The sequence below is a fragment of the Myotis brandtii genome, unplaced genomic scaffold (assembly GCF_000412655.1).
Source record: "Myotis brandtii unplaced genomic scaffold, ASM41265v1 scaffold4, whole genome shotgun sequence".
NCBI classification, from domain to species: domain Eukaryota; kingdom Metazoa; phylum Chordata; class Mammalia; order Chiroptera; family Vespertilionidae; genus Myotis; species Myotis brandtii.
The window spans coordinates 3,827,025-3,850,385 of record NW_005365371.1 but is presented as its reverse complement, the minus strand read 5'-3'; the positions used below and the strand labels follow the sequence as shown (position 1 = coordinate 3,850,385).

Sequence of the window (23,361 nt, the reverse complement as noted above, 5' to 3'; positions counted from 1 at the left end):
AGTGGGGACCCTCATCCCATGCGGGTGTGGCCAGCCTGGGTGAGGGGCTGAGGGCTGTGTTCAGGCTGGCCACACCCCCTTCAGGGTGGGGATCCCTACTGGGGTTCCTGGCCAGCCTGGGTGAGGGGTTGAGGGCCGTTTTCAGGCTGGCCACACCTCCTTCAGGGTGGGGGTCCCCACTGGGGTGCCTGGCCAGCCTGGGTGAGGGGCTGATGGCCGTTTTGAGGGTGGCCATGCCCCCCAGCGACCCAAGCTCCCAGACTCTCCTTTTTTTCTTTTTTCCTTTATTTCTGGGATTTATTTGTTTTCTATAATTGAAACTTTGTAGCCTTGAGCGGAGCTGAGGGCCAGCCAGGGCAGGTGGGAAGCTTGGCTTCCTCCATCGCCTGGGCCAACCCAAGCCTTCTGCTCACTCCAGGTCCGTGGCTGCAGCCATCTTAGTTGAGTTAAATTGCATACTCACTCCTGATTGACTGGTGGGCGTGTCTTGAGTGTAGCGGAAGGATGGTTAATTTGCATGTTTCTCTTTTATTATATAGGATGGTTTCAATTTGCATTTCTCTGACAGTTAGTGACATTGAGTATCTTTTCATATGTCTGTGGTTCATCTGTATGTCTTTTTTGGAGAAGTATCTTATCTATCCAGGTCCTCTGCCTTTTTAAAAAAAAATATTCTTTTTCAGAGATGAAGGGAGAGGAAAGGGGGATAGAGATAGAAACATCAACGATGAGAATCACTGATCGGCTGCCTCCTGCATGCCCCTCAGTGGGGATCGAGCCCACAAGCCAGGCACATGCCCCTGATCAGAATCAAACCCGGGACCCTTCAGTCCGCACGCCGGTGCTCTATCCACTGAGCCCTCTATCCACTGGGCCAAACCAGCCAGGGCATCCTCTGCCATTTTTTAATTGGATTGTTTGGGGGTTTTTTTTGGTGTTGAGTTGCATGAGTCCTTCATAAATTTTGGATATTAACCCTTTATCAGATGTACCATTGACAAATTGCTTCTCCCATTTAGTAGATTGACTTTTTGTTTTGTTGATGGTTTCCTTTGCTGTGCAAAACCTTTTTAGTTTGATATAGTCCATTTGTTTATTTTTTTTCCTTTGGACAGACTATGGTTATTTAGATTTAGGCATTGGACAGACATTTTTAAAAATATAAACAAAGCCTGTTATTGCTTCAAGGCAAACAACTGATATTATTTGTTACCAGTAATTTTTTTTAAAAAGCTTCAAGCAGAGCCCTGGCCGGTTTGGTTCAGTGGTTAGAGCAGGGGGTCCTCAAACTTTTTAAACAGGGGGCCAATTCACTGTCCCTCAGACCGTTGGAGGGCCGGACTATAGTTTAAAAAAAAACTATGAACAAATTCCTGTGCACACTGCACATATCTTATTTTGAAGTAAAAAAACAAAATGGGAACAAATACAATATTTGTATTTGCATGTGGCCCGCGGGCCGTAGTTTGAGGACCCCTGGGTTAGAGCGTTAGTCTGAAGCGTCTTGGGTTTGATTTCTGATCAAAGACATGTCTCTTGGTTGCAAGTTTGATCCCCAGCCCCAGTTGGGACACGTGCGGGGGACAACCAATCAGTATGTCTCTCTCACATTGATATTTCTTCCTCTCTCTCTCTCCTTCCCTCCCTCCCTTCTTCCTCCTCCCTCCCTTCCACTCTTTCTCTAAAGATCAATGGAGCCCTAACCGGTTTGGCTCAGTGGATAGGGCGTCGGCCTGCGGACTCAAGGATCCCAGGTTCGATTCCGGTCAAGGGTATGTACCTTGGTTGCGGGCACATCCCCAGTAGGGAGTGTGCAGGAGGCAGCTGATCAGTGTTTCTCTCTCATCGATGTTTCTAACTCTCTATCCCTCTCCCTTCCTCTCTGTAAAAATTCAATAAAATATATTTTAAAAAAAATAAAGATCAATGGAAAAAATATCCTCAGTTGAGGTTTTTTTTTTAAGTTTTCAATCAGAAATTGTAATTTAGAAAGTTTATATCCATGATTGTGAGCTTAATAGTGCCTCGCTTTTTAAAAGACTTTCTGATGAGATTATTGGTGACATTAAAATGGTGATTTTTAAAATATTGCATAAAGAAATGGTTAATATTTGAATTGTTTGCATAACTCAGTGAACATATTTAATTTTTAATTTTTTTGTTAATCCTCACCTGAGGATATTTTGTCATTGATTTTTAGAGTGGAAGAGAGAGGTTAAGACAGAGAGAAACATCGATGTGAGAGAAGCACATCGATTAGTTGCCTCCTGCATGGGCTGGGGAGGAGCCTCTAACCAAGGTATGTGCTCTTGACCAGAATCAAACCCAGGACCCTTCAGTCCATAGGCCGACGCTCTTATCCACTGAACCAAACCGGCTAGGACTGAACAGATAATTCCAAAAGATCAATACATGATGTTATAAAACTGTACATAGGCAAAAGATCTACTCATATTGGATTGCATATGTATATAGACAGATTAGATATCTACTGCTGTGTAATAAATTGTTCCAAAATTTAGCATTCTGAAACAACAAACGTTTGTTATTTCTCAGTTTCTATGGGTTAGGAATCCAGGTGTAGCTTAACCAGGTGCCTTTGGTTAGTGTCTTTTCACAGGGTATAATCAAGGTATCAGACTGAGCTACACTCATCTCATAGCTTGAATAGAGAAAGACCTCTCTTTCTGAGCCCACTCATGTGGCTGTTGGTTGGTTGAAGACATCAGGTCCCTATCAAAGAACAAATGAGAGAGCCAGAGAGGGCTTCCCAAATGGAAGCCACCACCATCTTTTTAAATCTAATCTTGGAAGTGACATACCATCCAATCCTATCACCTCTGCCACATTCTATTTGATCCTGCTCATACTCAGGATATCCACACACAGGTTATGAATATCAGGAGATAGAGATAATTGGGAGCAGTCTTAGAGACTGCCTACTCCATAGGCCTATGGACTTTAATGGAGCAGATATGAAAAGTTCATTAATGAGATATCAGATTCTAAATTGCAACCACTGGTTGAATGTTGGTGTAGAATCAGAAGAATTATATTAAAACACTTTTAAAATATTCCTTTTTACAATTACATGTCTATGCAAGGTTGAATTTTAATTTTCTTCATATACTTTAAAGGAATAGCAGCAGATTGCAGAATAGAATGCAGAAGGACATCCAAAAATTCAGATATCTTCTTTTAAGCCAGTTATTAACAGATTTGTGAAAATGGGAAACAGTGGCACTCTTCTCACTAAATTTTTTTCTTCACCTGCCCCAGTCTCCTAAATATGAAGCTCCTTTCAGCTCTTTTAGCTCTTTGTAGGTTAGTCTCTTTAGCCTCAGTGACCAGCACTCTTATTATGTAGGCAGCAAAGTGAGAGTACATAGGACTGATGTTTACTTTATAGCAGATGGTCTGGAAGAGCCAGGAAACCACATACTGAAGAGGCAGACAAGAGTAATGGTTGTAGGACTAGAGTTATTGTGGCCTTGGGAGTTTCTTGGTTAGACTTAGGATAAATAAGGGGGAAACAGGTTATGAGCCTAAGAAATAAAAGGGGTTGGGTAGAAAACTAGCAATAAGAGGAACTAGTGAGAATCCCTCCTAGTGAGAACTAGGAGATCTAGAGCCTGAGAAAGAGGAGCTAAATTGAAGGTGGGTGGTATGGGGGAAAAAGAGAGAGTGGGAGAGGAGGGAAGGAGGCTTGCCATGAAATACTAGTCAGGAGAGAGAGAGAGAGAGAGAGAGAGAGACTATTGATCGGCCTGCTTTTGCCAATTTAAAAGTAGAAGAAAACTACCTTCATGTACTACCTTACCAATAGTAGGGTGCTGTCTTAGGTAGTTATTCCTAAGATACTCTTACTTCCTTAATTATGCTTAAAATGTGTCTGATAATGCGTTTTAAGAAGGCATTCTTGAGAGAATATATTATTCCTGCTAGAAACATATATTTGACATAGGACCTCTTGATCAAAAATAATTTCAAGATTGAAAAGAATGACATTCCTTGATTCTTTATAAAGTAAGGGAGGGAGGGAAAAATAATGCAATATTTAAATTTTTAAAAATTCCATTTAAATAAATGTAATACAACTAAAATTCAATTTAAATTAAAAAATTCAATATAAAACTAAAACATGAAAGTTTCTTTTTTTTTTTTTTTTAACCAAATCCCTTTGCTAGAGATTTTGGGCTTTTTTTTTTTTTTTTTGTTAATCCCCCCCCGAGGATTTTTTTTTTTTTTTTTTTCTTTGTAAGAGAGAGGGAAAGACAGAGAGAAACATCGATGTGAGAGAAACACATCGATTGGTTGCCTCCTGCACGCGCTCCGACCAGGGCCCTGATCGGGAAGGACCCTGCAACCAAGGTATGTGTCCTTGACCCTTTGGCCCACAGACTAACACTATCCACTGAGCCAAACCGGCTAGGGCGAGATATGGTGCTTTTTAAATATAAATACTGATATATGTACGTGCTTAAATGATATACAGCCTGATAATGCTTTAAAGGAAAATGAGATTTTTAATGTGTGGTTCTGTATTTTTGTTTTGTTTGTTTATTTCTCAATAGTTCTTAGATAGAAAGAATTATCCTATATGATAGCAAACACAGGTTGTTGGGAAAGAAGCTTTGACATGGGATAGGGAACTTGTATACTTTCTATCTAATCTTACTACTAATCATCATTAATTAACATGGAACATTGTTCTGGTTACATGTTGGCCAGGAATGCGATAAGCCAACAATGACTATTACCCATATTGAGAGAGTCATTAAATGTCCTTATTTATTGTAATGTATACAAATGATCTGGTAAATTTTTTTTAGGTTTGAGGACACATATAGGAAGATAACATTTTGACTATTGCTTTTTAGACTTCACCTGTAAAATACAGAGGTATCAGAAGATGGTTCTACTTGCTTTTCTGTTACTAAATCATTGTGTAACTGCAGGGAAACATTTTTCTTCCAAAATTAAATGTTTTGGGTATTTATAATTTTACATGTATACCCATTTACTAAGTAGTTTTCAAGTATTATTATTTAGAACTTAGTTACTCACGTGTTATACCAAAGGGTAGTCAGATCCCTTAGGTCAGCAATTTTCAACCTTGTTTATCTCATGGCACACATAAACTGATTACTAAAATTCTGTGGTGCACCAAAAAATATATTTTTTGCCGATCTGACAAAAAAATAAGTATAGTTTGATTCACACTGGATGGCTATTGTGTTGGCTGTTGTCATTTTTTTGTTTTAAATATATTTTTTCTGGTTTCAGAAAGGAAGGGAGAGGGAGAGATAGAAACATCAGTGATGAGAAAGAATCATTGATTGGCTGCCTCCTGCATGCCCCCTACTGGGGATCGAGCATGTGTCCTGATGGGGATTCGAATTGTGACCTCCTGGTTCATAGATTGACACTCAACCACTGAGCCATACCAAGTGGGCTATTGTCTTTTTTTTTTTTTTTGTAATTTTCACCCTAGGATATTTTTCCCATTGATTTATTTTTAATATTTTTTAGAGAGAGTAGAAGGGAGGGGGAGAGACAGAGAGAGAGAAAAAAAAACATGGATGAGAGAGAGACACATAGATTGGTTACCTCCCACACACGCCCCGACCAGTGATGGGATCAAGCCTGCAACCGAGGTACATGCCCCTGCTTGGAATCAAACCTGAGATCCTTCAGTCCAAGGTCCAACACTCTAATCGCTGAGCAAAACCGGCTAGGGCTATTGTTATCGTTTGACAATCTAAGGGAAAAGAGGTTAGTGCCCCTCACTAAATAGTCAGGCATTGCATGTTTTAAAAATTCTTGTGACACACTGGTTGAAAATCACTGCCTTAGGCTAACCTGAATTAGATATTGGCAACATTTGTAACTTCATTTCCATGGGAGTCATCCGCAAAATCTTCTTTCTTCTTGTCTTTTACACAGGTTTGGTCAAGTCTCTTTAACAGGACCTTAATTTTCTCATTTGTAAAACAAAATCATTGGGCTGAAGATGGTTGAGTTAATTCTGTATGAATTATTTGAAGGTTTTTAAAACACTTCAGTTTTTTTGAAGGGGGATACCATTATGAATCTATGAGTGTTTTAAACAAATATGTATAGATAAGGAAGTTTTTAGAATTGTTTCAAAATTAATGTTTAAATTTTTGTATAATTCTATTTTTACCCCTTAAAGCTCCTAAAAGACGGCGGCCTGCACGTTCAATATTTGATGGTTTTCGGGATTTTCAAACTGAAACTAGTAGGTATCTATGAATCAGTTTATTCTCCCTCTGTCTGTCTCTCTCCTTGTCTTTCCCTCCTTTCCTTTTCCCTCTCCCACGCATAAAACCACAATGTGGAAAAGTTCCTATACACTCCCTAACAGGTCAAGTTCTTAGTTTCATTTATATACTTTTTTTTTTTAATTTTAGGGAGAGAGAGATGAAAACATCAATGATGAGAGAGAATCATTGATTGGCTGCCTCCTGCTCACCCCCTACTGGGGATTGAGCCCACAACCCAGGCATGTGCCCTTGATTGGAATCGAACCCAGGACCCTTCAGTTCGCAGGCTGACACTTTATCCACTGAGCCAAACTGGCTAGTCTATGTACTTTTTCTTAAAAAGAAAAAGATGATTAATATGAGGTCTAATTACTTTGAAGAATCACCTTATTTTAAAAGTAAAATTATGAATTCAGTCTGTGATTGTTTCTCCAGAACTGATTTGTTTTAAATTTTAAACTACTTGGTGATGGAAGAAGAATAAGAAAGATGGAGATAATGTAAAAATTTAGGTAATTTACAAACTTAATGAGCTTTTGAATAAGCACTCAAATACTGACTATAATAAAGTAAAAAACCGATTACCCTCAAGATTCTAGTATCTGTCAATGAACACAATGGGGAATTGAAAAATAGAAGAAAAAGCCACACCCAAAGCAGCCAGTATTAACATTTTGGCTACAGTTGTTTAAAATAGGTTTATATATTTCTGTGGAGTAAGTTAGAATGAGAATCTTGACTTTACACTTTTAGAGGAATTAGTACTGATTTAGCAATGGAACTGTAAAGGAAAGGACAGTTACGTTTGAGAGAATATATGAGAAATTCTTGGACCATGTTTGATTTTATAGTTGATTTATAATGAGCTCATTGAAGCACAAGTAGGTCTCGTAACTTTGGAGAGTGTTGAAGGGGAACCCAAACTGACTCAGGTTATCCAGGGAATCCTGTACCCTGCCAGGAGAGGGTGATAGCAGTGGTCATTCTTGCTATTACCAGAAACTTTGAAGATTGGGAATATAGCTGGAAACTACAGGTAAATTAAGATTACTTTTAGAACTAGATAAATGGAGTTGAAAGTTTTCTCCTATACTAAAGTTAGTTTTGAATATGTGAAGGAAATATTTTGATTGTGAGACTAATATAAATTTCTGCTTTTATTCTTATTTTTTGGAAGAAAGCCACCACTAAGTTTTAAGACTCCCTCCCTACCTTGCTTTGTATTTTTTTCAGAATTAGCATTTTATATTTGCATTTTGAGGTCAAGCACATTGTTCAGTAATTCTTGCAATTGATACATGTTTTTTATATTGTTAGATTTGTTCCTTTTATGGTTAGTTGAAACTTCCTCATCCTTCTGTGTTTCAGTTCGGCAAGAACAAGAGTTAAGAAATGGAGGAGCCATAGATAAGAAACTAACTACCCTGGCAGATCTGTTCCGGCCACCCATTGATTTGATGCATAAAGGCAGCTTTGAAACAGTAAGTAGTTGGAAATTCTAAGCTCTAGTTATGAATTCTTCTGCGTTTTCAATGCCATTTTTTTTTTCTTTCTAAGAGAAAAAAAAGTTTTCAGCATACTGTATAGAGAATTGGCATCCTAATAAGTATAACATGAGAGATACCTAAAAGGTTACATTAATTTATGTTTGTATCAGCAGTATATGAGATTGCTTAATGAAAGCATTTTATTACCCTGTGTGATGGTATTTTAGAATCTATGCCATTTTGATAGTTCTTTTATTATCTTACTTTTTTTTTTTTAATTAAATCTTTATTTGTCCAGTCTCTTCCTGCATCTCCCATTTCCCTTTCCCCCCCAAGAATAGTCAGTCCATTCCCTTTCTATGTCCCTGATTCATTATAATCACCAGTTCATTCTGTACATCAGATTATTTATTCACTTGGTTCTTAGATTCACTTGTTGATAGATGCATGTTTGTTGTTCACAATTTGTATCTTTACCTTTTTCTTCTTCCTCTTCTTAAAGGATACCTTTCAGCATTTCGTATAATACTGGTTTAGTGGTGATGAACTCCTTTAGCTTTTCCTTATCTGTGAAGCTCTTTATCTGACCTTCAATTCTGAATGATAGCTTTGCTGGATAAAGTAATCTTGGTTGTAGGTTCTTGGTATTCATCACTTTGAATATTTCTTGCCATTCCCTTCTGGCCTGCCAAGTTTCTGTTGAGAAATCAGCTGACAGTCGTATGGGTATTCCCTTGTAGGTAATTGAGTCTCTTTCTCTTGCTGCTTTTAAGATTCTCTCTTTGTCTTTTGCTCTTGGCATTTTAATTATGATGTGTCTTGGTGTGGTCCTCTTTGGATTCCTTTTGTTTGGGGTTCTCTGCGCTTCTTGGACCTGTAAGTCCATTTCTTTCACCAGGTGGGGGAAGTTTTCTGCCATTATTTCTTCAAATAGGTTTTCAATATCTTGCTGTCTCTCATCTTCTGGCACCCCAATTATTCTGATGTTTGTACGCTTGAAGCTGTCCCAGAGGCTCCTTACACTATCTTCGTATTTTCGGATTCTTTTTTCATTTTGCTTTTCCGGTTGGGTGTTTTTTGCTTCTTCGCATTTCAAATCTTTGGCTTGATTCTTGCGCTCCTCTGGTCTGCTATTGGGTGTCTGTATAATATTCTTTATTTCAGTCCGTGTATGCTTAATTTCTAGTTGGTTCTTTATCATAGCATCGAGGGTCTCATTAGTTTTCGTGACTCTCTCCTCAAGTTTATTGACAGCTTCTAGCACATTTTTGCAAGCCCTCAAAATTGCGATTTTTAGCTCTATATCCTCCATTTCTGTCATGTTTTTTTGTCTCCGCATTTTTTATGCTTTCTTGGTGCACCCCCTAGTGGTCTTTGTGCGCAGTCTTGTTCTAGTTGAGCCTTGATTGTTGTAGTTAATACTAGAGGGATTTGACCACCAGGCCGACTGGCTGTGTGAATCAGCTGTGTCTGCCGCGGAAAACTTCTGTCCTCTGGGGAGGTGCTAATCTAGCCTTTGCCTGAGGCGATCTGGCAAATGGCTCTGCGCAGGGCTTGGGCGGGGCGGGCTCAACAGGGCGGGCGGGCGGAGGGAGCGGTTATGGCCCCTCTCAGTCCCGTTCCCAGAGGCTCTGCTTCTCAGAACCCCCGGAACCGCTGCAAACCTCGGAGGGAAAGCTGCCTTCCAACTGATGCCAGACACTCCCGCTTCTCCCGTTTGGGTCCGAGTCCCCAGCGATTCGCCCGTATCTGGAGCTCAGAGTCTGAGACTCCCCCCTGACCGAAAACGACAACCGCGCTCTCAGCCACCAGCCCGCTTTGCGCGCGCACCTCCGCACCTGAGTTTTTTCCACACTGCGCCTCCTCTGAGCCTCGGTGTGCTGTTATTTTTCCTTCTAGTTGAAGAGTCTCTCCTCAGCCAGCCTTCCTGTGGTTCTGGGTGATGTCCGTTCCGTCTTTTAGTTGTATTTTTGAAGTGGTTGTTTGCGGCAGCAGTCTCCGGTGTTTACCTATGCCGCCATCTTGGTCTCTCCTATTATCTTACTTTTTAAGTTTACATATCTTTGATTACTATTGAGAATAGTGTGCATGTGTTTGTTGGCTATTTGTGAATTGTTTGTAGGTATCTTTTGCCCACATTTCTAGGAGGTTCTTAGTGTATTTTAAAAAATATATATTTTTATTGATTTCAGGGAGGAAGGGAGAGGGGAAAGAGACATAGAAACATCAATGATGAGAGAGAATCATTGATTGGCTGCCTCCTGCACAACCCTTCAGTCTGTAGGCTGACACTCTATCCACTGAGCCAAACCAGCAAGGGCACAGTGTATTTTAAAAGAATATCTCTGTAGTTGCAGAATACATTCTGACTTACTTCTTGGCTTTAACTTGGTTAATGCCAAAGAAAAACTTCCCAGAGCAAGTTTATTTGATTATTTGCTGAATTATAAGCTTAACAAGGGCAGGGAGAATATGCATTGTTTTATTTTGGTAAATCTTGGGACCTAGTCTCTGGCATTTAATAGGACCTAGTATTTGTTAAATGACGGAATTTAGTTAGGATTTTAAATATTCTTCTGTTGAGGTTCAAACAGCTTGCTTTTGTGTATTGAGTAGCTTGTTAATGCTCTTTTGCATTAGAATGGCATTTGCATTGATGTAAATCAATTAGGTTTAAGATTAAGTCTTACCTGTTAGAATAAAGTAAGCCAAACAATAACCACAAAAATGATGTTGGTAGCTACAGCTATATATTTGAAAGTGAATTATGATTGTTTAAAAAAATTTTTTTTCCTTGACATACTCTTGACACTAGCCTAGATGAAGTATTTAGGGTAAGAAATTTAACCATAAGCTTGCTCTTCTGTTTTAATTTTCTGAATTGTAAAACCTGAAAGTGTTTGGCTGCATGTAACAGAAGATCCAAATGATGGTGATTTGACCAAACAAAGGTTTCTTTTGCCCAGCTGGTGTGGCTTAGTGGTTGAGCATCAACCCATGAATCAGGAGGTCATGGTTTGATTTCTGGTCAGGACACATGCCTAGGCTGCAGGCTCAACCCCCAGTGGAGGTGGGGGGGAGGGGCAGTACAGGAGGCAGCCGATCAATTATTCTCATCATTGATGTTTCTCTCTCTCTTTCCCTCTCCCTTCCTCTCTCTGAAATCAATGAAAACATCTTTTTTAAAAAGGGTTTCTTGCCCTAGCTGGTTTGGCTCAATGGATGGAGTGTCTGCGGACTAAAGGGTCCTGGGTTTGATTCTGGTCAAGGGTACTTACCTTGGTTACAGGCTCCCCCTTGGCCCGGGCCCTCAATGCAGCCAATCGATGTGTTTCTCTCACATCCATATTTCTCTCTGTCTTTCCCTCTCTCTTCCGCTCTCTCTCTCTCTCTCTAAAAAAAAAAATAAATAAATAAATAAAAAAGAAGATAAATGGAAAAAATATCCTCTGGTGAGGATTAAAAAAAAAAAAGAAGATTTCTTTTTGTCATCTAAAAAAGTCTAGAGTTGAGGGAGTCTTTGGTGTTTATCAGCTCACATATGTCAGGTTAGATACCTCCTCAGTTTTCTTCATCCTTCCCTCATGATCTTAACATGGCAGCTGCCTATACTTTCTAGTGTTCCAGGCGCTTGTCTGCCTATCCTTTCTAATGTTCTGGTGATAATATAGCCACTGAGAGAGAGTAGCAGCAATGTGAAAGACAAAAATGATCTGAGTTTGTTTTGACATGTTTTCCTTTTCATTAGCTTTTGAGTTGCTCTAGGGCTTAATAAATAACTCTGTGCTTGATTTAATCTTGTCACTTTGGGCTCATAAAAAGCAGTTACTCTGATGCTTGTTCATTGAAGTAAACCGAATCTTTTTTGAAATTGCTGTCTGATTTTTTGTTCATTTTTTTAAAGTTACATAACCTTTTTTCTTTGTATTTCATGACCTGCATTGTTTGCAATAATCTATTCATATCTTCACTAATACTAAAGTTTATCATTTATGAGTCTTTAAATGACATTAACACTCCCAGAAAAAAATAGGCATTTCGTTATAATTAATGATATATCTATTAGTTTTATATAAATTAGGGAGGTCACATGCAAAATTAAGTCATTGATGTTTAGAGAGGTGAATGTTAAAAATTATATGGACTCTCTTTGGTTGCTCTGGCAGGGCCCATAGGTTTGGGCACAATATTAGATGTAGCTCTGAGCCATAGTTTTACAGGTTTAGAAACTAGACTTTCTTAGTGTATCTAGAGGTAGACCATATTCAAAGGTTCTGAAGAGACTGATTAATTTACTTGTTCATTTAATATTTATCGAGGCCTCCTTTTGTAAGGCCTTGTTCTAGGTAATAGGGATTATATTTTTTGGGATAGCTTTTACTGCACGTGAGAGAGACCAGGAAGGAAACAAATAGTAGCTTAAACAAGAAAGAAGTCCAGGCTATTAGGATGGTTCTGCTCTGTGAAGTTACTAGCAGTGCAAGTTTTCTTTGTCTTTTTCTTCTATTTCCTAGGTCTTGCTTGCCTTTGTCCATATGATTCAAGGGGGCTTACCACCATGTTTGCTTTCTAGCCAGAATGAAGGAGGGAGGGGGCTGAGAAAGGTATACCTTTTCCCTTTAAAGGCACAACCTAGAAGTTGCTCACATCCCATTGACCAGAACTTGGTAATATGGTTACACCTACTGCAAGGGACGCTAGGAAATCCAGGTGCTTAGAAGAAAATGGATATCTGGAGCCTATAAGCAGTTTCTTCCCTTGGGAGATAGTGGTAAGCACATTACACAAAGTCCTTGCCATCAAAGATTTATAATCAAGAGGGAGAAACAGACTATAAACAAATAAAAATCAAATGTTTATACATATATGTAAAACGTTTCGTGTGTGTGTATGTATATACAATATAGAGAGATAGGGTGTAATTTCAGGTTATAGTATGTAGTGGGAGAAAATAAACAAAATAGAATAAGGGACCCAGTCGGCGTGGCTCAGTGGTTGATTCCCAGTCAGGGCACATGCCCAGGTTTCAGGCTGGATCCCTAGTGTGGGGTGTACAGGAAGGCCACCGATCAGTGATTCCTTTTCATTATTGATGTTTCTGTCTCTTTCTCCCTCTCCCTTCCCCTCTGAAATCAATAAAAAAATATTTTAAAAAATAGAATAAGGGAAGGAGAGGGCAATTTTTTTGTTTGTTTAGAGCCACTAAGATGCATGTATACTTAACAAGCAAAATTAAAAGCAGGGTTGATTTCATAGGTTTCACATATGTTTGTAACTGTGAGGAGAGAAGACTGTTTTAGATAGGAAGATCAAGGAAGATTCTGAAGGATGAGATTTGAGTAGAAACCTGAGTGAAGTGAAGGAATGTGAACCATAGGAATGTCAGGGAAACAGCAGATAGTAAGGCTAAAAAGGGTATATTTCTGGTACAGCCAAGGAATCAGTATAGCTGTAGCTGAGTGACCCACTTAGGATGAATGATCTGACCTAGGCAAGGGAACATGTAGCTTGTAAGTTCCATGAACATAGGAACTTTGTTTTATTTGTCATTGTATTCAATGCCTAGAAGAGCTTTTGGCACATAATTGGCCCTCAATAAATCTTTCTTAAATGATTGAATGGCATAATCTGGAGTATATGGTACAGAATCAGAATAATTTCCATAATAGTCCTTATTTTCATTATAAATGCATATTTATTTGTTATCATTTAATTCACATGTACTTAGTTGTAATTACTAAGAATACTTTGTTAATTTTAAAAGTCCTGCTAGTAAGTAAAAATATTTTAGCTAAAAATATAAAGAACCAATTCAGTAACAAAATATGTAAGATAAACTTTTTAAAAATAAACTTTATTCATAGCTTATATTTAGTTTTATTCAAAGTTGGCAAATATAGCAAACCAGTGGGGGGAAAAATAAAATCACAATTTCCATTAAAAAGTACTGTGCATATTTTAATATATTTTCATCTTGACTTTATGTATATCTATTATTGAAACAAATATCTTTTCCTTTGTATTTTTTAAAAATGTATTTTTATTGATTTCAGAGAGGAAGGGAGAGGGAAAGAAACATCAATGATGAGAGAGAATCACTGATCGGCTGCCTCCTGCACAACCCCCCACTTGGGATCATGCCCACAACCCCAGCATGTGCTCTTGAATTGGACCCAGGATCCTTCAGTCTGCAGGTCGATGCTGTATCCACTGAGCCAAACCAGCTAGGGCTATTCTTTTTTTCTTCTTACTTTACTGATCTGTCTGGGACTGGTAGAGATACTCTCTCACTGTTTCCCCCTTGAAACAGATAAGTCATATCACATATGTCTCTATTTGATGTAGCCACACTTGTCCTTGGGTCTTCATAAAATGGCTTTTGAATGTTGATCTGAACAGTCTAATAGATTTCAAGTGGGAAGGTTCATCATTTGTGTAAGACTCTCTTATATTCCCTCTAAACATTGTTGCTTTGCATAAAATTCATGTCTTTGGGCCTTTCCTTCCAGCAGTAATTTCTTAACAGCATCTTCAGTTTCTTGTACTGATTAATATAAGGTTTCTCCCCAGTGTATGCTTCATGAAGGCAGGGTTTTTTGTGTTTTGGTAACTGCTCTAATTCCAGCATCTATAGCTATACCTGAAACCTGATAGGTATCAGTAAGTTTATTTGTTGAATGAATGAATCTGAATTAAAGCATAAATGTGAATAAATGAGCTTTTAAAATCAAAAGCAAATGACTGTCCATCAGTTTTAAACTCTTGACTTTTTTTTCTTCTCCATGTTGTAGTTTTAGGCAGACTTATGTACATTTACCCTGTTACAGAAATGTGTGTTAAATTTTTCCCCTCTCCAATACTTTTTCTTCAGTTAAGGCATATAAGTATACATTTATCACTCATTTATCAAATCCATGTGCATGCTATAGGTAAGGAAGTAAGTTGAACACTTACTTTCTAGGAGTAAGGAATAATTTTATTATATTTATATATTCTAAAATAAGCTTTTCACCAGGTAATACAGCTTTCTGGCTCAATACAGGGATTCCTTTTTGAACTTGAGTTTTCACCTGTGGAATCAAAATTAAATATTAGAAAATGATTTTTTTCTGGAGGATTCATACCAAAAAATAGGATAACAGTTATCTGTAAGACTGTGTAAACCTTCTTAAAGCAGAAGATAGTCTTACATTGTCCAATACCTCCAAAATGATGTATGTTTTTCAACTGTTAACGACCTGAGTTAATTAAAGATCTGTGTTAATCTGGTATGGGAAATAATATTGTTCCAAGACAAAATTACTCAAAACTATCACTTTCATTTCATTGTTCCTATACAAAGGTTTAAGGAAACATTTGTTTGCTCATTTGCTTTTCTGCCAATCTTTGTATTCAGCAACGTTTTAGGTTTTTATGGTGATGACAAACTATTAGGCAAAAAGTACATACTCATGATTAATATTTGTGCTATAAATTGGGGTGGGGTCTTTTAAAAATCATTCTGAAACATTCTTTGATCCTATAATCTCATTTTTTGAAATCTCCTAGGAAAACAACCCTAAGAGAAAAAACCCTTAGCAGCTTTTACAGAAATATTTAGGGTGATCCTATAAAATAGTACATGCCTAATAGGGGTTGAGAGAGATAATGTGATAGAATTATGTGACTTGACCATAAGTTTGTATAATTTTTTTCAGATGTTTAAATGTACAAAAGTCCAGCCATTATAACAATAACAGTTTATTTAAATTTGAAAAATGCTTGAAAATGGTCAGTATAATTATATATATCTATGCAAATTAATGTAAATAATGTATATATACCAAAAACTCTAGATGTTATACTTGAGGGGAAAAACTTAGTAGTATTTAAATGAAAAGATAACAGTTTCTGAACTCTGAAACATATCAGTTACCAAGGAGAAATTATTTCTAACAGGTGTTGTGTAACTTTACTCTTATAGGCCAAAGAGTGTGGGCAGATGCAAAATAAGTGGCTGATGATAAACATCCAAAATGTACAAGACTTTGCATGCCAGTGCCTCAACCGTGATGTATGGAGCAATGATGCTGTGAAGAATATTATCCGGGAACATTTCATTTTCTGGCAGGTGAGGAGAGTTAAAGTTTTAGTAGCATTTTACTTTTGTAGTATGGGATGTTGAGAAGGAGGAATTCAGTAATAAACTGGAAAAATTTTAATAACTGAGTTAAATTATGATATATGAAAAGGTAAAACCAACCCATAATGGCTGAAATAGTAAGGACAAGTGAAAATTAGGGCAGCAATGGAGAACTCTCGAGGGAAGGAAAGAAAGAACCAAGCTGCGTAACTATATAATATTCATATCTCAGATGAGCTTAAATATCTTGATAGAGTTCACAACTGTACTATTCAATCCTGTATAATAAAAGGCTAATATGCAATTGACTGAATGGTGGAGCAACCGGTTGCTGTGACATGCACTGACCACCAAGGGACAGACGCTTAATGCAGGAGCTGCCCCTTGGTGGTCAGTGCACTCCCACAGGGGGAGCGCCTCTCAACCAGAAGCCGGGCTCACGGCTGGCGAGTGCAGTGGCGGTGGCGGGAGCCTCTGCCTTCAGTTGGACATCCCCCAAGGGCTGCAAGAGGGCTGCAGACCAGGCTGAGGGACCCCGCCCCCGAGTACACGAATTTCGTGCACTGGGTCTCTAGTTCTATATAATAAAACCCTAATATGCAAATCGACTGGTCACTATGATGTGCACTGACCACCAGGGGGCAGATGCTCAATTCAGGAGCTGCCCCCTGGTGGTCAGTGTGCTCCCATGGGGAGCGCCACTTAGCCAGAAGCCGGGCTCACCGCTGGCGAGCGCAGTGGCAGTGGCAGTGGCAGTGGCAGGAGGTAAGGAGCACGGGGTCCCAGACTGCTAGAGACCCGGACTGCGAGAGGGATGTCTGACTGCCAGCAGGGGTCCCAGTCTCCCTTGCAGTTAGGATACAGGCATGTGACCTAAAACCTGGGTTTAGAAGTAAACAATGTGAATACGTAGCAGTGAGGGGGGAACTGATTTAGCAAGCCCCAGTGCATGAATCTTGTGCACCAGGCCTCTAGTAGGAATATAATGTGAGCCACATATTTAATTAAAAATGCTCTAGTAGCCACATTTTAAAAGGTCAAAAGAAACAGGTGAAATTAATTTTAATGTTTTAAAATCAATATATCTAATATCAAACTAATATTAAAATCTTAATGAAATGTTTTGATTTTTGTGTGTGTATGTGTGAAGTCTCCAAGATGTGATGTGTGTATATTTTATACGTACGGAACCGCTCAGTTCAGACCAGCCATGTTTCAAGTACTTCAATAACACATGTATTGGTTGTTATAATTGACAGTGTGAATGTAGAAGATCTTGAGTAATGGAAAAACATTTGACTAAGATTTGGATTTTAGCTTGAGTTTTATACTTTTTATGTATATTTCTTAGTATTGTCACTTAATCTTGCTGATTCTGTTTTCTTTTTATGTAAATTATCAAGCTAAGGTTAGATAATCTTGTTCAAATTTTTTATTTTTTTTATGAAAAATTATAGAAAATAAAAACATCTGACTGAACTTAATTTTTTCCACTATAAGATATGCTGTTAATGTTATTAATTTATTCATTCATGTTTTACAGGTCCCCTAAATTCAGTATTTTTTCTGAATGGTAAACTTTTCTTCTACAACTATTTTTTTTAATATGTTTTTATTGATTTTTTTTTTTTAAAGAGAGAGAGTGGAAGGGAGAGGGGTAGAGAGATAGAAACATCAATGAGAGAGGAGCATCATCGTTTGGCTGCCTCCTGCACACTCCCTACTGGGGATAGAGCCCACAACCTGGGCATGTGCCCTATCGGGTAATTGAATCAGTGATCTGTTGGTTCTGGGTCAACACTCAACTGCCGAGCCACACAAGCTGGGCTCTTCCGCAACTATTGGTTGAGCATCTCTTTGACTAGCACTATGCTAGCCACTCAAGCTTATCATCTCAATATGTAGTGACTTATTAAGATGTATATGATAGAGTTTGGAATAATATAGGTGGACAGATAACTTGATCAGAAAGAGCAATATCTCTTCTGAACTGGAAAGGGAGGAAAAATGGATTGATATATGTTTCCATGGGGGCTGAGGACAGGAAGTTGAGGTAGTTCACACCAGATTACCTTCATTTTTCTCTTTAATGTAGGAATGAATCCTAACATATACTAAAGGTGTATTTGGAGAATTGTTGTTGGTATATAACAAGGATACAGTTGATACTTTTTTAGAGGTTGACTTTTTTTTATATCAATGATTTAACAGGTTTATCATGACAGTGAGGAAGGTCAGAGATACATACAATTTTATAAGCTAGGGGATTTCCCCTATGTTTCCATCTTGGATCCACGGACAGGTAATATTTATTTTATATCAGCTTACAGCAATTGACATATGACTTATTTTTCAATTACCTAAATATTTGATCTTTAATATTTGACTGGATTCAGTTTCAGAATTCTTTGTAATAATTTAGGTGAAGGGTTTTTATTCATGTCCTTTAGAATTATTTAAACATCTATTAAAATATGTTAGGGAGTCAGTCTGTTTCTGACAATTTGGGGAAATGATTGTATTTTATATTTGTGCAGCTCTGTACTTTCTAAAACTAATATTTTATCTTGTCATATTTTAAGGGGTCCCCTTGGGTTTTCTGTTATTAAAATATTAAGATTGTTCAGGTACTGGTTGTAATCCCACCAGAGAAGCAGAGGGTAGAACTGGTTTTATTATTAATGAATTTTTATCAAGATTTTGCTTCGTTTGAATCTCTTCTTTCTAAATGCCAATAAATGATATTAGCAGATAAAGAAGTTGCCAGTTGGCTAGGAATCTTAGGTTGGCTATAATTGATGAATTCTTTGGGTTATGAAAACGCTATGTAATTTAAACTGGTGAAGGGTGGGTGAAAGGTTAACGTGGTGGTACTTGGGCAGGCTAAGTAGCCATCTCAGATAGTGGATAAAGACAAATTGAATTTATTTAAGAAAAGGGGTGGGGGAAGGATATCCAAAGGGAAGGGCTGCATAGCACTGAGCCAAGGAGATATTGGGTGATGATGTCTGCCCCAGGAGCTGGAGTTTCATCGTTATATGCAGTCACTGGTGGGAAGCTCTTGTCGTCAGTGTGTGTGGGCTGAGTTGGTGGGCTTGGAATGTGGATATGCAATCAGGCGTTTTTAGGACAGTTTTAATTCCTTATATAGTCTGATTCCTGGTGTCCAGCAAATTTTCCTGGTCTTTGTCCTCCTGAGGCGGGAAGCTTGGACAAGTTCTTGGTCTTTGTTTTCCTGTGGCAGGAAGCTTACAAATGGCCATTAAGGACTATATTGCCCTGAGTCCTAACAGTGGGAATATGTGTTCCTAAAATTTTAATTATGCAAATGCCAAAAAAATACTTAATGAGAATGTTGAGAAGGCATGTTGATTTTATTATATTTATATATGACGTTTTTTAATTTTTAGGTCAGAAGCTAGTAGAGTGGCACCAGTTAGACGTATCTTCTTTCTTGGACCAAGTGACGGGATTTCTGGGTGAACATGGGCAACTGGATGGACTTTCTAGCAGTCCCCCCAAAAAATGTGCCCGTTCAGTAAGTATGAATAAGAAGTGATAATGGGCAATTAAATGTAATTGTATATAGATGTCTTGTGTAAAATGTTTGAGGTTAAGATCTTAAAGATATTAATGTAAGTATTGGACAGTTACAATTTGTGGCTCTACAACATCTTAGATGCCCTTCTTATATTTTGATAATTTCCCACATGCGGATTCTGTCTTCTCAGTAAAATCATACGATTCATACTCCCAGTCTCCCTTGCAGTTAGGATACAGGCATGTGACCTAAGACCTGGGTTTAGAAGTAAGCAATGTGAATATGTAGCAGTGAGGAGGGGAACTGATTTAGCAAGCCCCGATGGTGGAGTAATCCACTTCTTTCAAAGGCAGCATTGCCAGGTCTAAGCAGCAGTAAAAAAAAAATAATGGTATTTTTGCTAGAAAACTCTCCTGGTATAGGTGGTCATTATTACTAATTATATAGCTTTAGGACCTGTCTCTCTAGCCCACCTTGAGATTACTTCTATACTTATTTTCTATAATATGCTATTATTATATGCTATTTGATAATTGGTCTAAATATTAATTGGAAATCATAGGCCTACAAAGATATCAGAATTTCACATTGGTTGTAGGAGCTGTTAGGGTTTGATTGTCAGTAAGGATAAAATTAGTTTTAGAAGATAAGACTTTAATAGTCCATATCATGCAGTGATGAAAGTTACTTAAGTAATCACATAGAATAAAGTACCCATTTAATAAAAGACTATATGGATACTTGCAAAGCGGGGGTATAGAATCCCCCTCCCCTCAATTATTCAGACACAACAGAGCAGAACTAAAACATTGTTTCACTTTTATCTATAGACTATTTCTTTGTTTTTTTCATTGCTAAGAGAAGTTTTACTTACCTATAATTCTTTTTTAAGGCATTAAAAAATCCAGAGTTTCTATAATTGTCCTAAGAGAGGTTCTTATCTTTTGCAGTCATAAGGCTGATATTGTAAAAAACCAGAGCCTGAGTTTGTGAGTTGCTGAATTTCAACATAAATTGAATTTACAACCTTACCAGCTCTCTTATAAAAATTAAAGGACTTAATGGAAAATAGTGGGACCATAAAAATTGGACAAATACATAGGGATGATTTGTACCTCAGACTCTACTTACTATACTAAATTATCTGATTATTATAAATTTTGATCAACTGTGTGCAAGAGAAACATCAACAAATAATGGCTTAAACGAGGAAGACATCTACTTTTCTCAGCAAGAAGTCCAGAAGCAAGCAGTCTAGGGATTGACTTTGTAATGTCATCAAGGAACCAGGTTCCTCCTCTTTTATTCCCCCCCTTCATTCCTAGTATTTATTGGCTTTTGTCCTCATGGTCACAGTTAGATGCTATACTCTTAGGTGCAAGCATGACAAGGAGGAACAGGGTGTTGACTGTTACAAAGGTAAACAGCCACGGATAAGAGTTTTGCTTATTTTAGCTGGGCACATTTTCTTGCACAAACATAACGGAGGCTCTGTTAATAAGGAAGCAGAGAAGACTGGATGAGAGATAGGAAACTAGCAGTGTCTGTCATAGTGTTCTTTAAAATCAACTTACATGGTATATAGTGTTATCTGCAATCTGTCCAAGCTGTTGCATGTCATGTGGGCACATCTGCTTGCTTTTCTGTGTGTGTGATAAATTAGCCTTAAGTTTATTATATTTAAATTTTTATAGCCTTAATAATTACTGTGCAATAAACTGAACACATTTAAAAATTAAAATTTGACAAATTCTGATATGAGTATCTTTTCATGTGCTTTTTTTGCTATCTCTTGATGAAGTGTCAATTCAGGTCTCTGGCTTGTTTTTTATTGGGTTGCATGCCATCTTAATTGTAAGGGTTCTTTTTTTTTTTTTATCCTCATGTTTTTTACTAATTTTAGAGAGGGGAAGGGAGAGAGAAACATCCATCAGTTGCCTCCTGTATGCACCCCAACCAGGGATCGAAACTGTAATATAGGTATGTGCCATGACTGGAAATTGAACCCACAACCTTTTGGTGTACGGGACGATGCTCCAACCAACTGGCCAGGTCTATAAGGGTTCTTTTTATAGTCTATATATAGAGTTTATAGATAATTTTCTCCCAGTGTGTTACTTACTTATTCATTTCATAATAGTGTTTTTTGAAGAGCAAATTTTAAATTACTGATGAAATCCAATTTATCAACTTTTATATTCTATGCTTTTTGTCTTATGTGATAATTTTTTTAAAATATATTTTTAGCTCTTAAGTCAGTGATCCTCTTTGAATTAATTCTTATATATGGTGTTAGGGTAGGGTCTAGTTAGGGTTTTTTGGTTGTTTGCACGTGGCTATGCACTTGTTGCAGCATCATTTGTGGAAAGGTTATCCTTTCCCTATTGAATTGCCTTTGAACCCTTATGAAAAATTGATCATATATGTTTGGTTTATGGGCTCTATTCTTTCCTGTGATTGATAAATCTTTCTTTACACCAGTATTTCAGTCTTAATGATTACTGTAGCTTTATAAGTCTTAAAATGTCATAGTTAAGTCCTCCATCTTTGTAGTTGTTTTGTTCAGGTCTTTTGCATATAAGTTTTAGAATCAGCTTGTCACTTTCTACAAAGAAAGGTACTAGGGCTTTGATTGGAATTGCATTGGCTCTATGGATCATTTTGGAGAGAATTTACATCCTAACAATATTGAGTCTGCAGATCCGTGAACATGGCATATAGTATATATCTCATTTATTTAAGCTTTGAATTTTTCTTAGCAATATTTTATAGTTTTTATATAATGAGCTTGTAGCCTGCAATCTTGCTAAACTCATTAATTAGTTCTAATAGCTTTTTTGTAGATTGCTTTGAATTTTCTGTAGACATAGTCATGTTGTCCACAAATAGACTTATTTTATGTCTTCCTTTTCAATCTCTTGCCTTTTATTTATTTTTTCTTAGTTAGGACTTCCAGCATAAAGTTAAAAGTAGGAAGATATTAGAGACCCTTGTTTCTGGTATTAGGGGGAAGTTGTCTTTCACCATTAAATTTGATGCTAGTGCCCTAGCCATTTTGGCTCAGTGGATAGAACATTGGCCTGCAGACCAAAGGGTCCAGGTTTGATTCCAGTCAAGGGCACGTACCTCAGTTGCAGCTCCTCCCTGGCCCGGGCCCTGGTCTGGGCACATGCCAATTGATGTGTTTCTCTTACATTGATATTTCTCACTGTCTTTCCCTCTCTCTTCCACTCTCTCTAAAAAAATAAAAATAAAAAAAAAATCAATGGAAATATATTCTCAGGTGAGGATTAAAAAAATTTTTTTGATACTAGCTATATGTTTCTTGTAGAGTGGAAACTTTTTTTAAAAATATATTTTTAATAATTTCAGAGAGGAAGGGAGAGGGAGAGAGAGATAGAAACATCAATGATGAGAGAGAATTATGGATAGGCTGCCTCCTGCCTGCTCCCCACTGGGGATAGAGCCTCCAACACGAGTATGTGCCCTTGACCAGAATTGTACCTGGTACCCTTCAATCCATAGGCAGACGCTCTATCCACTGAGCCAAACTAGCTAGGGCTCTTGTAGATACACTTTATCAGGTTGAGGAAGTTTCCTTCTAATCCTAGTTTGCTGAGTTTTCATATAAGGGAATTTTGTCATAGATTTGTCACATCTATTGAGATGATCATACGGATTTCTATTTTTAGTGAATTCCATTGGTTGGTTTTTTAATGGTAATCCAACCTTTCATTACTCTGCTAAAAACCACCTGGTTATGATGCATTATTTTTTAATATATTTCTGTCAAGAATTTTTGTGTCTCTGTGAGAGATATTGTTTGTAGTTTTTTTGTGTGATTGTTTTGTTTTCCTTGTAATATCTTTGTCTGGTTTTTTTTTTTTTTTAAATCTTTATTGTTCAGATTACATTTGTTCCTCT

General features: G+C 37.6%; 1 protein-coding gene across 2 annotated transcripts in view; it reads left to right on the top strand.

Annotated features, from left to right (window-relative positions):
• Window positions 1-23,361, top strand: part of UBXN7 (UBX domain protein 7) — a 79,846-nt gene that overhangs the window by 42,343 nt on the left and 14,142 nt on the right. For both annotated transcript variants that reach the window (XM_005873159.2, XM_014545291.1), the window contains exons 4-8: window positions 6,197-6,262; window positions 7,656-7,768; window positions 15,738-15,884; window positions 18,108-18,198; window positions 19,307-19,434. In XM_005873159.2, coding sequence (XP_005873221.1) covers window positions 6,197-6,262; window positions 7,656-7,768; window positions 15,738-15,884; window positions 18,108-18,198; window positions 19,307-19,434 — 545 coding nt within the window. The remainder of the gene's footprint in view (window positions 1-6,196; window positions 6,263-7,655; window positions 7,769-15,737; window positions 15,885-18,107; window positions 18,199-19,306; window positions 19,435-23,361) is intronic.